General features: G+C 41.9%; 1 protein-coding gene across 5 annotated transcripts in view; it reads left to right on the top strand.

Annotated features, from left to right (window-relative positions):
* Positions 1-16,057, top strand: part of ATP8B1 (ATPase phospholipid transporting 8B1) — a 112,793-nt gene that overhangs the window by 70,052 nt on the left and 26,684 nt on the right. For all 5 annotated transcript variants that reach the window (XR_003435269.1, XM_027118604.1, XM_027118602.1 and 2 more), the window contains exons 3-13: positions 1,002-1,099; positions 2,781-2,894; positions 4,484-4,582; positions 4,696-4,757; positions 7,696-7,768; positions 7,883-7,953; positions 9,588-9,670; positions 9,791-9,949; positions 10,119-10,207; positions 12,290-12,480; positions 15,089-15,297. Coding sequence is in view for 4 of the 5 variants with exons in the window: in XM_027118604.1 (XP_026974405.1) it covers positions 1,002-1,099; positions 2,781-2,894; positions 4,484-4,582; positions 4,696-4,757; positions 7,696-7,768; positions 7,883-7,953; positions 9,588-9,670; positions 9,791-9,949; positions 10,119-10,207; positions 12,290-12,480; positions 15,089-15,297 (1,248 nt within the window). In the remaining variant the exon portion in view is untranslated. The remainder of the gene's footprint in view (positions 1-1,001; positions 1,100-2,780; positions 2,895-4,483; positions 4,583-4,695; positions 4,758-7,695; positions 7,769-7,882; positions 7,954-9,587; positions 9,671-9,790; positions 9,950-10,118; positions 10,208-12,289; positions 12,481-15,088; positions 15,298-16,057) is intronic.

Genomic DNA, 16,057 nt, shown 5'->3' with positions numbered 1-16,057 from the left:
TGAGATGGAAAGGAATCAGGCTAGAGATAAACTATATCTCACTGTTTGTGAACTTTACCTTTCCTGTCCATTCAGAAGGTCGGCAAGCATGTCCTCGGAGGGTCCTCCCAGCCTGTCAGAGGTTTTATGGGAACCTATCGCCTGAGAGTTGTTCCCTTTAGCAACAGAGAAGCCGAGGGCTTTCTAAAGTTCCCTGGAATTAGAACTGGCATTTGAGTGGTAGATGTGACATTAAGTGCATGGAATGAACTTAGAAAGACAGCAGCAGATGCTGGCCATCAGGATAAAGCCATGCACAGCCCCGATCTATGATCACGACTCAAAAGTGTTGAATTCATCGGCGATACCCTTTTTCTTTGATTTATTCATTCGCTAAGTATGTAATGGGTTATACATCTTACAGACCAAGTAAATGAGTTTGAAGTAATAATTTAGCTGTCACTTTGTAGAGCTCTGGGATTTTTGTTCGGGCCATGTTTAAATGAGGATTTCTCTTTTAGAATTGAATGTTCTCTGGACAGTGGGTCAAGTTACAACATGGTCATTGGTTTGTTCAGGCTGCCCTAACAAAGTACCATAAACTGGGCGGCTTGAACAGCAGATATTTTTTGTCTCACAGTTCTGGAGGCTAGAAGTCTGTGATCGAAGTGTTGTGGTGTTGATTCCTTTTGAGGGCTGTGAGGGAAAGATCTGTTCCAGGCCTCTTTCTCCTTGGCTTGTAAGTGGCTGTCTTCTCCCTGTGGCTTCACACTGTCTTCCCTCTACGGGTATCTCTGTCCCAATTTTCTTTTGTCCTAAAGTCATATTGGATTAGGGTCCACTCTAATGACCCCACTTTAACTTAATTGTATCTGCAGTGACTATTTCCAAATAAGGTCATATTCTGAGGTACAGGATGGGGGTTAGGGCTTCAATGCGTGAATCTAGGAAGGACATAATTCAACCCATAGCAACCTACAAATTTTCAACTTGATGGACTTTTTTCTCTTTCTTTTTTAAAGATTGTACATGGCAAGTCAAAGCGAATGATCGAAGCTTCCACGAACAACCTCATTTTATGAACACAAAGTTCTTTTGTATTAAGGAGAGCAAATATGCGGTAAGTTGATTTTAACTTCCTAAATTAATTTTAGTAAAAGCCAGTTTTTCCCAGTAGCCATCATGCTTACTGGCTTCGTGTGGTACCTGCCTTCCAGGTAACCCCTGGCCTGGGGCTACTGATAATCATCATTAGTTCTCTAGAATGTCATTTTTGAAATTGAAGTCTAGTTGATTTACAATGTTGTGTTAATTTCTGCTGAACAACGAAGTGATTCAGTTTTTTATATATATATATATATATATATATATACACACACACACATTCTTTTAAAAGTTCTTTTCCATGTGGTTTATCACAGGATATTGACTATAGTTCCCTGTGCTATACAGTAGGACCTTGTTATTTATCCATCCTATATATAATAGTTTGAATCTGCTAACCCCAAACTCTCACTCCATTCCCCTTGGCAACCACAAGTCTGTTCTCTAGGTCTGTGAGTCTGTTTCTGTTTCATAGACAGGTTCATTTGTGTCATATTGTAGATTCCTAGAATGTCATTTTTATTCATCCCACTAAGATTAACTACCTTAAGGGTGTGTGGGGGTGGCTTAAAACAAAACAAAATTGTGTAGATTGAAATTTCCCCTCTGTGTGTACAAAGCTCTTTTAAAAATATTTTATAAAAGAATCTACAGTAATATCACAGAAGCCTTGTTTTTGACAGTAATAAGAATTTGAAAGGAATCTTAGTAACTTATTTCCCCCTCCTCTGCCTGTGATGGATTTAGAGACTTTGAAGATATTTTCACCTCAAAAATGCTTATTGTCATTGAAATATAAAGAACCCCCACTACGTCTGGGCTGAAATGTTTGTCTGTTAGATCCCTAGGACTGCTCTAATGAAGTGCTACCACTCGGGTGGTTTAAGTCAACAGAAATTTATTCTCTTACGATTCAAGGGGCCAGGAGTCTAACATCAAGGTGTCAGCAAGGTTGGTTCCTTCTGGAGCATCTGAGGGAGAATCTGTTCCAAACGTCTCCTGTGGCTTCTGGCTGACACTCCGTGGTGTTCCTTGGCCTGTAGACGCAGCACTCCAATCTCTCTGCCTCTGTCTCCACATGGCCTCCCTGTGTGTTTCTGTGTCTTTGCCCAGTTTTTCTCTCCTAAGGCCAGCAGTCATTGGATTAGGGCCACCTTAATCCAGCATGACTTCACTGTAACCTGATTACATCTGCAAATACTATATTTCCAAATAAGATGACCATCGCAGGTATCGGAGTGAGGACTTGAGCATATCTTTCGGGGCACACAACTCAGCCACACCCGTCTCTTTTTCTCACACAGCCTCCATCCCTCTTAAGTAAAAGAACGTTCCTTTTCCCCCCATGTTGATGTCTCCTATTTTCTTCCCGTCTTTGCCCCATTTTCAAGAAGGCTTCTAAGGGGTCAAGGGACCCAACAGCAGGATCCATTTGGTCACAGCCAGATTTGCCACAGAGACCTTTGAGATGAAATGTCTGCATCTTGTCACTGTCTCTGACATAAGCCTCCAAGGGGTCATTTTGAGACCCGGTTAGAAGTAAAAGCTTAAAGGAAATCTCAGTATCTTTCTGACGACTTACGTCCTTGGTCCCTGTAGGCCACAGGGCTTAGTGATTTTTGCAGGTGTATATACATTGTGACGCTGTGATAAGTGTGTGGCATTGTTTAGAGTGACTTTCTCATTTTTTCCAACAGACTAATGCAATTAAAACATACAAGTATAATGCGTTTACCTTTCTACCAATGAATTTGTTTGAGCAGTTTAAGAGAGCAGCCAATTTCTATTTCCTGGTCCTTCTTATCTTACAGGTAATGCCCTTTGATATCTTAAATCTGTTTTGAATTATGGTGACTTAATAACATTCAGGTTGTTATTGTTTAAGTTGCATATAAAATGTGAATAATCTTGAAAGTTTTCTGTACGGACATCTGCGTTCTGCACGTAAGGGAAAGCGCCTTATAGACAACGAGCTCAACGCTGTTAAATGAACAGGGAATGGGGGCAAATGGAAACGTTATTTTAATTCTGTATTTTAAAAAATTCAATTTCCTACTGATGTCAGTGGTAAAACTGGTTTCCCTGAAGTGAGTGAAGTTAAAATCTTCACTTTGTAAAATAATCGTACCTTAAAATTAAATCCATTTTTTCATGGTTGGCCTTTATTTTTTTATTTAGATGCCAAAATATTGATTTTTATTAGTATTTTGGTCATAATTCTCAAATTATTTTCGTGAACTAGTTTTACACTACTGGAAAGGCCTAATTTTTTCCTGAGGTTTTTTGTTGTTGTTGTTTTTTATCTTAATCGTGGCAAGGAATTCACGTATCTGGATAGCAAAGTGCCACCTTCCCTTTACTTCCTTCTAGACGGAAAAGGGGAGTTCCGCCTATTGACAATAATGTGGGAAATGAGCTTTCTCTCTTCTAACCATCCCCTAATTATCTTTTCTGAAGGTACGGTGATCCAGATTAGGGAACTAGTAATAGCCCTAGACAGCCCTTTCCTCGCACTGTTACTTCACTTAATTCTTGTGCTCGTTAAGTACTATCATAACCTTCAATTTGCAGAGAAGAACTGAAGGCTGGTGAGGTAGAGGAACTTGCTTCAGGTCCTATCACCCTACGTGGCGAGGCTGGGTAGGACTTGGATCCAGGAGTTTGACTCCAAAGCTTGTCATTTTAACCACTACATGATATGGCCTGACGATCAATAGGATGGTTGCAAGAGGTCTTTACTTGCTTCCCAATCTTTTATTCCAACTTGATGGCCATCTTGATGGATGCGAGGCTTCCTGCAAGGCCACCCTCTTTCTTGGCTAGACCGATAGCAAGGACCATGAAGGAAGCACTTTCTTCTAATGGTCCCATAGATGCCCCACCCAATCCAGAGCCAGCCACTATCTACTGCCGTTTTTGCCTCCATCACGGGACCCTCAGAGACCACTGCTGAGCAACCAGCAGCGTAGAGCCTGCTGTATGCAGTCCCTAAAAGTTAAGGGACTGCTTCTCCCTGGGACCCTACAGTGCCTGCCCGTAGTTAATTATGACTTTCACAAAAGGTCTGGAGCATTTCTCTCTTAGATATCATGTTACAAAGCTTCCTTGGTGTCCAGTGAAAGCCATAATGAGACCAGGAGCCACTGTCCTCTGGGCTGTGTCCCAGGAGACCAGAAGTGAGAGAGAGACAGAGAGAGAGAGAGAGAGAAAGAGAGAGAGAGAGGCACGAGAAAGGTTAGCTGGGTGCTTCAGCACCTTTTCATGCCTGCTTGGCAGGATGCAGACCTGCATGATAATGGAGATTAGCCTTAGAATCAACAAGCTTAGAGTCAGCAGTTGCCCGTAGGTTAGCTGTGCCTTCCTGGGCACACACGTACGCCTTCTTTTTTATCTCTTTCAGGCAATCCCTCAAATCACGACCCTGGCGTGGTATACCACCCTGGTGCCCTTGCTGGTGGTGCTGGGCATCACGGCCATCAAAGACCTCGTGGACGATGTGGTAAGGATTTTTTCCGCAGCTTCCTCCTCACTGCTGCAAGCATATTTTCAAGTGGCATTAATACTTGGCATTTTGAGATTATTAAAATAACCTTTCCCATCCCTCCTCTCAAGGCTCGCCATAAAATGGACAACGAAATCAACAATAGGACGTGTGAAGTCATTAAGGATGGCAGGTACCATGCTTTTCTCAATGTGTGACTTTCTTCCAAGGATGTGTTGTACAAATACATCTGGAAACATCCTTAGAGATAACTATTTGAACTTGAAAGTCTATCAGTGCATGAACGTTTTCCTTATAAAGGCCTCTCTTCACTTCCTAAGACAAAGCTATACCCAAGTTGGGGTCCAGGCGGTTGCCCGATGGGGCTCTGTGTCCTCGGCACTCCTGTGTTTACACTCATCCTGGAGTGTGCCGCTTCATCTCTTCTCTTCCCAAACTTATGCTGCCCAGGGCTTTGCCCAGATGACCTGACACCCTTCCTGACTCCCCAGCTACAGTGATTTCTTCCTTCACTGTTTTTTTTTTTAAATAAATTTATTTATTTAGATATTTATTTATTTCGTTGCTGCGCATGGGCTTTCTCTAGTTGAGATGAGCAGGGGCTACTCTTCGTTGCGGTGCGCAGGCTTCTCATTGCGTTGGCTTGTCTTTGTTGCGGAGCACGGGCTCTAGGTGCGCGGGCTTCAGTAGTTGTGGCTCGTGGGCTCAGTAGTTGTGGCTCGTGGGCTCAATAGTTGTGGCACGCGGGCTCAGTAGTTGTTACTCACGGGCTCTACAGCGCAGGCTCAGTAGTTGTGGCACACGGGCTTAGTTGCTCCGCAGCATGTGGGATCTTCCTGGACCAGGGCTCGAACCCGTGTCCCCTGCATTGGCAGGCGGATTCTTAACCACTGCGCCACCGGGGAAGTCCCTCACTGTGTTTTCAGAGCGTTTTGTTTTCATCTTTCTTATTAGGATCTGAATTTCATTAGAATTATTTGTGTGGAAGTCTCATCTCTCTGGAACTCTTGAGTTTCTCGGGGAGACTGCACCTGGTGGTATTTGTTTTTGTGTCCGCCTGAGCACCCAGCGCACAGAACGTGCTCCTCAATGTTTGCTAAAGTAATGTAGTCAGTGGTGACCCACGTGCCAACTCAGGGACCAGTGGTGAGTCGTTTTTTGAGCAAGAGCTTCCAGGCAGAACTACAAATGCAAGTGCTAAAAATAGTGACTAAGGCCCAATTCAAAGACGTTTCGTGTGTCAACACTGAGGAAAATAACCCGAGTTATAGCCACGCTTCAGTGGTGTCTACTTTGAATATAGACTATTTTAATCTCTAAATATGTTTAGATGCTTTTTTTCCCTTCCAAATAAATAGATTCTGTTCCAAAGGTTACCTTTCAAGTCACTTAGAATCACTGTCGTGGATGGTGGTGAGATTCATAGCCAGAGCCCTGTGTAGCCCACAGCCCGGCCGACTACACTGGTAAAGAGTAGCTCTGAGTAGCCTTGAACTGGGGTTAGGACTGCATATAGGCATGACTGTGGCCCCGACAGCCCATGTATGGGGACTTGGGCATCCGTGGGGCAAAATGACAGGGGTCTCCCAAGGGGAAACTGGACAACACAGCGGAAGAGTCAAACGGAATTGCTTCTAATACCCCTGAAGAGCTGTGGCAAGAAGGTGCTTAACTTGTTCCTTTATAATTGAGACCCACACGCAAATTGCTAATTGACCATTTCAGAAATATTAAAATGTAAACTAACTACCATTCCTCTTCGTGAAAGATAAGCCAGGTTAAGAAAAATCTTGAGATTAAAAATTGTGTATTAAATTCTTGTAAAATTGGGGAAACTGAGGTATAAGCGTATATTTTAAATGTACCTTAAATCTCCAGGTCTCTTTTGTCCATAAATTAACGGGAGGACCAACATAGTAATTGGATTTCTGTCTCCAAAACAATTAAGGATATTAGTTGTGGTAGGTTCATAGTATCTGTTAGGGATGTCTTTTCTATAATGAAAACCTTTAAACCAGACAACAGGCAGACCTTACTTCATTGCAGTTTGCATTATCGCACTTCACAAATACTGCATTTTTTTAACAAATTGAAGGTTTGTGGCAACCCTGCGTCAAGCAAGCTGCCGTATTTCCAACAGCATTTGCTCATTTCGTGTCTCTGTCACATTTTGGTAATTCTTGAAATATTTCAAACTTAATCATCATTATTTTTTTGTTATGGTGATCTGTGATCAGTGATCTTTGATGTCGCTTTTGCAAAAAGATTGCAACTCACTGAAGGCTCAGATGACAGAGTTTTAGCAATAGAGTATTTTTAAAGAATGTATGTACATTTTTTTTAGATATAATGCTATTGCACACTTAATAGACTACAGTATAGTGTAAACATAACACTTATATGCACTGGAAACCAAAAATTTCATATGACTGGCTTTATTGCAATATTTGCTTTGTTGTGGTGGTCTGGAACTGAACCTGCAGTATCTCCAAGGTCTGCCTATACTATATTTTAAAACTTTTAAAAAATGTTGACTTGTTAAACGTTTAAATGAGTGTTTCCAGTAGAATTTAATACTGAACGAAGCAATCTTTTTATTTTATCAATATCCTTAGGAGATTCATTAGGAAAGTGGCACACACTCATCAAAAAGATAACTTTAAACAGTAGAGAGGAGGCCAGCACTAGAGCTCCATGATGATTCCAGGTGGCCCATGTGGGAGCCATAGTGCATCCCTGTCCTGGGACCAGCAGGTGATGGATAACTGAGAGGAAAGGAAGGAGAAGGGCTGGGAGTACAGGACATGAGCAAAAACAGAGGGGTGGCATGTGTCTCCTTCCCACACATTTAAGGAGCCCCCATTGACCTCAGTTATACAACATAGAATGGAAAGGACACATCAAAGTCAGCACCGCCATTGTTCCTTCCTTCAGAGGAGATGACGGTCCTGTGACCCCTTATTCATCAGATGGCTGAACTTCTGGCACCTTTTCCCTGTGATGTATATGTTTTCCCAGAATCTTTGGCTTCCAGACAGAATAATTTCAAATCCATTGCCAGTAACTTTAAAAAGCCACTAAACTATCATTTTTTTTTTTTTAATATTTAGGTTCAAAATTGCCAAGTGGAAAGAGATTCAAGTCGGAGATGTCATTCGTCTGAAAAAAAATGATTTCATCCCAGTAAGTGGACAAGCTCTGCTGTCTCATCCCTTGCCCTCACATCTGACCTGGTGCTCAGTTTTGCCTGGGGGGTCGGGGTCTCTCTGTGTTATTGGTGTGTTTTGTTTCAAACAGGCTGACATCCTGCTGCTGTCCAGCTCTGAACCTAACAGCCTCTGCTACGTGGAAACGGCTGAACTGGATGGGTGAGTGGGTCTTAGCTGGGCCTGTTGCAAAGCTAGCCTGTGGAAGGCTAACCTTTGTTACATTGAAAGCTGTGCACTTGGATGAGAAGCCCTGAGGTCTGGCCTTACCTCTACCCCCTGCTGGCTGCCCAGCAACCTCTGTAGGAGACCAGCCTCTCTTTGTCTTTGCCTCGTTAGTACCTAGAAGGACCAACAGTAAGACAACAGTGGTCTGACTCCCTAGTATACCAGCTTCTCTTTGCCTATTCCATTGCCATATTTGAAAGTCCATTTTCAGGGAAAGTAGAAGGTTTGATGACACAGTGTATGCCTGAGCCCTTTGTAAGCTGCTGATCAGTGCTCAGACACAGATGAATGACTATTAGTATCTGTTTTGGATAAAAAGAATAGATTTCTAAAGTCTTTGCCAGTGGACTGTTTTCCCCCTTTGTAGGTTTTGGTTATTATGCTACCCCTTGAAAAGATAAACTGCCATTTTTGACCATTTTGACCAGTTTTCAGTATATTTATGGAGTGCCGACTAGATTGCATTAGTTTCGTGTAGTAGCTCATTTAATCTTTTCAACAACCCTATGAGGCAATATTATTATTACCTCGAAGTTACCCATGAGGAAACTGAGGCACTGGAGGGAGGCCGCCTGCCCAAGGTCACACAGTGGGTGGCAGAGTTGGAGTGCTACTCCCCTGTGCTCGCTCCCAAGGCCAGTGCCTGTGCTTTCCATTCTGGCATGAACCCCTTTCCCCACACCCTAGATGTGTGTAAGCTTCGTTATGGAGAGCTGAGATCATCTGAGTAAAAACGAGGGCTTTCTTTGCTCTATACATCAGTCTGTTGATTGTTCAACCTTAACTGTACAACAGCTCTTATTCCCGTGAGTGAGAGATTCTAAAGTTTTACAAAGATATAAAATGCTAGCATGCTCTGTCAGAGCAAACAGAATGGAAGGTTGAGAACCACTGGTCCACTTCTTTGTGCATGGAAATCCCCAGTCAGTATTTGTGGAACTTGAAAAAAGTCATTCATCGTAGTAAGAAAGGCTTGCTTTCCAGAGCGTGTGTGCGCAGCCTGGCCCCGCGTGTCCTCTTGCATGTGCCTAGCCTTCCACTGCGGTGGGAACATGCCAAGTATTGGGGGTAAGGTGACCATGTCCTTTTATAGATAGAATTAATCTTTCAAAGACATAGGATCCAGTTATCACTCTAGAAAATATTAAATTGATAGAGTCTTGACCCTTTCAAACACAAATGTGTTTTGTAGAATTATCTTAGTGTGATTAAGTATTAGAAGCTAAGTTTTTAAACAGCAGTTTGATAGTTCAGGTTGGTGGTAAGAATTAAGTTAGTAAGAAGTGGGAAAGGAAGCTTCTGGGTACCTCTGTCCAACCCAGATTGCCTCACTGTAACAAACAGCAAAGGGGGCCAACATTTCCTGGGTCAGGGATTTTAATCTAGTTCAGGGGATAACTTCATCCAAACCTGAAGTTCCAAAGTGAACAGAGAGTTTGAAAATAGAAAAAAACTAATTATTTACCTTTCACTTCCAGGTATGCCTAATGTTACTTTGTACAATTTTCTTTAACTTCCTGTTCGAACTCTGACATTTGTTCATTTAATTTTTTTTTCTCTTCCTTTAGAGAAACCAATTTAAAGTTCAAAATGGCACTTGAAATCACACATCAGCATCTCCAGAAAGAAAATTCATTGGCAACATTTGATGGTTTGTGCAAACATGTCTTCCTTTGTTTCAAATTTTCATAGCTTGATTCAGTCCGTATTCATTAAAACCAGAAAATCTTTCATATGTGAGTACTTATGTAGATCATATCTCCTTTAAAAGGTTTTATTGAATGTGAGGAACCGAATAACCGACTAGATAAGTTTACAGGAACACTGTTTTGGAGAAATACAAGTTTTCCTTTGGATGCTGATAAAATTTTGTTACGCGGCTGTGTAATCAGGAACACTGATTTCTGCCATGGATTGGTCATTTTTGCAGGTACTTTCTGAGTCTCTTGGGAAATTGATCTGTAGGCTCATTAAAAATTTAAAGGAGGAAATTGATTTTATGTCCTTTCTCTGTTGAAACCAAAGAAAGAGTCATTTTATTGACATGCCAGTGAATTGATTTTCCCCATTGTTGATCATATTGAATTTTCCATTTTTAGGTGCTGACACTAAAATAATGAAGAATAGTGGGAAAACCAGATTTAAAAGAACTAAAATTGATTACTTGATGAACTACATGGTGTATACGGTATTTATTTTCTGTTTTGGTAGATTGCTGTCTTTTGGTCTAGATTTGTTGACGCAGAGAAGTCTTATCTCTGTAGGCCAAGTAGGAAAGTTCACAAGGTGCACCAGAGTTGGGAGGGTGGGGTGGGAGAGGAGGTTCCCTCACCTTTTCTCAGAAATGCTACATTTCTAATTGGAGAATCTCCCTGGGAATGTAAATTTCAGTTGTTGGGTATCCTGAGTTGATGAGTGAAGTGATCAGTTGGGAAACCAGGGAGCCTTAGATAAGTTAGTGGGACTGGACTCCTAAAGTCAATGTAGGGTTGATTTTACTGCTGTTAGTTTCCCATAGGGATAGTTCTCTTAAAAGCCAACCTTTTTTTTTTTGCCCCCGACATGTACTGTATGAGTCCAAATATAAGGCAAATTTAGGTATAAGTTCTCTCAAGGGTCCCCAAGACCACCCCCAGTTTTGATGATTCACTAGGAGGACTTATAGAGTTCAGTGTATAGTTGTCCTTATAGTTAGAATTTATTATGATAATTCTTGCTTATTACAAAGCAAGATCAGCAAAGGGAGAAGGCTCATGGGGCAAAGTTCAGAGGAAACCAGGCGCAAGCTTCCAAGAGTCCTCTCCCAGTGGGGTCATACACACCCAGTGGGGTCATACACACCAGACACACTTAATCCTCCCCAGTGACAACTTGTGTCAGCCCATGTGAAATGTTGGTTATACCAGAGAAGCTCATTAGAGACTCAGTGCCTGGGTTTTATTGGGGTCTGGTCGTGTAGGCACTTATCTGCCTGGCATGTACCAAAATTTCAGACTCCCTAAAGGAATGTGGGTATTCAGCATAAAACATATTGTTTTACACAAATAGTTAGGCACAGTGAGCCATTCTTGTTAGAGAATAAGAAATACGGAATCAGGAAACCCTTCCAAAATCTAAGTTCCCAAAAGCCAGCCAACAGTCAACCTTGCAAACAGGCCTTCTAAGGATAGCAGTCTCAGGACTGCTATGTTAACTGTTCTGCATGTAGGGTGGCCCTAAATATCAGGCAGTCCTCCAGTTTGCCAATGAGAAGTTTTTTCAGGTATTTAGTTTAGTTTGGTATGTTCACAGGGGAGGTGAATTCCAGGTCCTTCTAGTCCACCATTTTGATCAATCTGATCTAGTTTAATTTGAATACGTAAACTTTTAGAGACTTATAATACTTACAGTACTTCAATTGCATATACATATTCAAAATTACATAAAAGTAATATATTAATTTAAGGACAATTTGTTTTTCCCTGCTCTCACATTTCATGAAAGCTTCATTTGAACTTTTCTGATGCATCTTCCATGTCATTGTCTTGGTTATGGCGTGAGCCTTCACAGGTGCTCATCATCTCTCCTCTGTGCCAAGTTCTTTTGAAATAGAGCACTTTCAGAATCTGTGTCCAGAAAATTAAATTTTCCCCTGGAAATTTTATTCTTACCCACAAATAACCAACTAGCACTAGGGCTGTTGACTTTTTTATTCATCCCTTCAGTATATGCTCAATTTCCACAACAGAATACTTACTATATGACTTCTTAAAGGATCGTAAACGTTAAGTGATCATTAAACCTTCAGGAATAATTACCCAAATCTGGGTAAAATTTTCTTGCCTTCTTCTTTAAAAAAAAAAATCATTTCCTTCCAACATTTTCTATACGTATCCCAATTTAGCATTCTTTGAAATTGTTTCACGCTAAGGTAAGGTGTCTTTCCCAAACAGCGTGCTATTGTTCAAAGGAAAAGTAATTGAGAGGATGTCCAATAATATGAGAATATTTAAAGATTTGAATGTAAGATACCACCTTCTCTTCTGAAAGATAATTTTGGGAACAAAACCTCACCTTATATGTGGTATGTAGGATAAATCAATCAACCATGGAAATAAATAGACTTTCAAAGCATTCTTATGACACTGTTTCTATTTTAAGTGTGTTGTTTTTACAGACTACTAAATTATCATACATAAGGAAAGTATTGATAAGATAAACTAGCATCTATAAAATGCGTGGGGTCGATAATGCATCTTTCGAATAAACTTAACTGTTGAATGTCTTTTAGATCTTTGTTGTTCTTATCTTGCTTTCTGCGGGTCTTGCCATCGGCCATGCTTACTGGGAAGCTCAAGTTGGCAATTATTCTTGGTACCTCTATGATGGAGAAGACACCACACCCTCCTACCGTGGATTCCTAAATTTCTGGGGCTACATCATTGTTCTGAATACCCTGGTGCCCATCTCTCTCTACGTCAGGTAAGCCTGTCTTCTCTTTGGCCTTTTGCTTTAATGGAAGAACACAGTACATCTTCCCAACGTAACACCTTCAACTCTAGCAATTCTTGTTTCAAAGGTCATAAGGAACAAGTAAGAAAATAGCTTTCATTTCAGATTTGAGGGTGATACGGGGAGAGGAAATTAACGTTGGTGTGTCTGCTCTGTGCCAGACACAGCATCTTTTATCTCGACCTCTTGACAGGTACGGCTACCAGATTCAGAGATCAAACTCTACTCCTTAGTCACTTGCTTGGCAAGATTCCTTCTTGGTGGGCTCCAAAGCCCAGGCATCAGAAAGAGCTGTGTGAAGATTTACAACGTCGTGGAATAACTTGGTTGTTTTCCTTTTCAGGAGCCTTCCTAACCTCTTTTCTGTGTCTTCCTTATTACCACCTGCTATACCTATTGCTTGGAAAACTCACTGGGTTTCCTGAATGCTACCTTCTAATGGGAATACCACTCTCCCTGCCCACCGTCAACCTCTCCAAATGTTCTGTGTTTCTCATCTCAACCTCAACCGCGATAAGAGTCAGGATCGTATCTCTGACAAATGGTCATCACCTTGTTTTGTGATATTTCGGACTTTTTTTACTTTTTCGTTTTTTAATATCAAAGTTCACTATCCCTGGTCAATTGAACTTCAGACCGTTGGGAGAGAAATGGTGCCTTGAGATATTCCCAGCATTCAGAGCTTCTCTTAGTTCCGAGAAGTAATAGCCCAGAGGCATATAGGGCCACATGCACACCTGTAATTAGAAGCATTTATTTTATTTTAATTTTATTACATGTGCATTTGTTTTATTTTTAATTTTATTACAGGTAGTTACTATTGTTCTTTTAACATGAAGTAAAGCCCTGGGGAGCCATGTGTTTGCAGTTATTTAAAAAAAAAAACAACTGAGATGAGTTTTACCTTGGTTAGGGGAACTATTTATTATACAGATGATTTTGTCTCTATCTATAAATGTATGTTATGAAATAAACCGTATATGTAGTTTTAGGTTTAAAAAGCCACGTCATGTAACTAATATGATTTTCTTTGTTTCTCTTGGAAGTAAAGGTCCTTTCAAACTATAAATCGATCAGGTCATTTCAGATAGTATCTCTGCTTTGTTTTTAACCCTACAGTCTATTCATTCAGAAAAGACTCACTGAAGCCACACTATACCCACAAGGCCCATGTGATCTGCTGCTCTGCCCTCCACACCCAACCATAACCTCCAGCATCTCTACCCACTCCCTGCACTCCCTCATCTCTAGCCTCCTTGAATTCCTCAGCCGTACCAGTGCCTGCCACAGGGCCTTTGCGCCTGCTCTGACCTCCACCTGTAACATGCTTTTCCCCTCCGTATCTACATGGTTGCTCTTTCATTTCCTTCAGATCTCTGCTCAAAAGTCACCTTATCCCCCTGGCTTTTCCTGACCCACTCTTTCTGGGAAGTTTACATCACTTCCTCTGCCTGTCGGTCTCCAGCTCCCCTCACCTTGCTTTGATTTTCTGCAGAGAATTTTCATCACCTGATATACTGTGTGTTTACCAGTTTATTTATTTGTCCATCTCCATTAGAAGGTAACCTCCTTGAGAGCAGGATTTTTGTCTCTTTTGTTTACTGATGTGTCCCCTGTACCTAGGATGGTGTCTGGTACACAGTAGGCACTCAGGAAATACAGAAGGGAGGAGAGAAGGAGGGAGTTACTTTTCCATTTGTTTAGCTTATTATGGACACATCCTTTGCCCACTGAACAGTTGCTGGATGTGTAAGCACCTTTCTTACATAGTTGAGATAGATTTAATCAGTTATAGTTTTTAAATGGAAATTATCCTTTCAGAATATCGTATTTTGGACATTCTGTAACCTTATAAGAATTTAGGACTGTATACAAAATGGATAAATGACAAGGACCTACTGTTTAGCACAGGGAACTATATTCAGTATCTTGTAATAACCTATAATGGAAAAGAATCTGAAAAAGAATATGTAAATATAGGTACGCATTCCTCAAAAAATATATATATATCACTGAATCACTTCGCTGTATACCTGAAACTAACACAATATACTTCAATTAAAAAATGGTTAAAAAAACAATTTAGGAAAAAAACATGCTTTAGGGGTTATTTGCCAAAAGCCCTTTGTCCCACTTGAGAGTACACACGGGTGTATAACCTAGTGGACCCTCACTCCCTTTGTCCTCCAGTTGAGGGCAAAGGTGAACATGCCTTTCCAGTTGTCTCTGAGTGCGATGGGGAATGAGAGAAAAGAGTAGAAGCTGTCACATCGTGGGGTGCCCCCTGCAGTGTTACCATGTCACCCGTGTGGGTGGCGTGTTCTGAATATGGGGTGCCGTGGCCAGATGTGCTCAGGAGTGAGTAGGAAATCACACTGAGAGGACACTTTGACCCTGAAGCTGGAGAAAGATGTGTTTGGTCAGGAGAACCCAGAGACCGGGCACATGGGTCACCGCAGGGCTTGTCTCTTTGTATCAATAGGTAAGCAGCTCGCTCCTGGCGCAAAGCTAGGACAAGATCCACTGCCTGCCACTCATATCTGAGAGCTCGATCAAAAGTAATCTTTTGTCTTCCTAGCGTGGAAGTGATTCGTCTTGGACAGAGTTACTTCATCAACTGGGACCTGCAGATGTACTATCCTGAGAAAGACACGCCCGCGAAGGCAAGAACCACCACGCTGAATGAGCAGCTCGGGCAGATCCATTACATCTTCTCTGACAAGACAGGGACGCTCACACAGAACATCATGACCTTTAAAAAATGCTGCATCAACGGGCAAATTTACGGTGAGTGGAAGCTGTGACTCAGTCCCTGGGCATGTGTGACCAGAGGATGCCTTCCCAGAGTGGCTTGGGGAGGTCAGGAGTCAGAAATAGGTACACATTCCGCAGAAATGTAACTTGTCATGTGACCCAGCAATTCTGCTCCTGGGTGCACACCCCCAATGAACGGAAAGCAGGGACTCGAGCAATATGTGCACACCCATGTTCGTAGCAGCATTATTCACAGTGGTGAAGGTTTAGAAGGAACCTGAGTGTCCATCAGTGGATGAATGGATAAGGAAAATGTGGTATATACACACAATGGGATTTTATTCAGCCTTAAAAATGAAGGCGATTCTGAAACTTGCTACGACATGGATGAACCTTGAGGTCATTCTGCTAAGTGAGATAAGCCAGGCACAGAAGGACACATATTGTATGAATACACTTATTTGAGGTACGTGGAGGAGTCAAATTCATAGAGACAGAGAGTAGAATGGTGGTTGCCAGGGGCTGAGAAGAGGTAGCGTTTAATGAGCACAGAGTTTCAAGTTTGCCAGACGAGAGAGCCGTGGACATGGATGGTGTCGATGGCTGCACAGCTGTGTGATTGGACTTAGTGCGGCTGAACTGTTCACTCAAAAATAGTTGAGATGGGGCTTCCCTGGTGGTGCAGTGGTTGAGAGTCCGCCTGCCTATGCAGGGGACACGGGTTCGTGCCCCGGTCTGGGAGGATCCCACATGCCGCGGAGCGGCTGGGCCCGTGAGCCATGGCCGCTGAGCC

This window comes from Aethalodelphis obliquidens, unplaced genomic scaffold, assembly GCF_003676395.1.
Source record: "Aethalodelphis obliquidens isolate GAN/ISIS:26980383/991018 unplaced genomic scaffold, ASM367639v1 scaffold19, whole genome shotgun sequence".
Lineage (NCBI taxonomy): Eukaryota > Metazoa > Chordata > Mammalia > Artiodactyla > Delphinidae > Aethalodelphis > Aethalodelphis obliquidens.
This window is presented reverse-complemented; position numbering and strand designations above follow the sequence as displayed.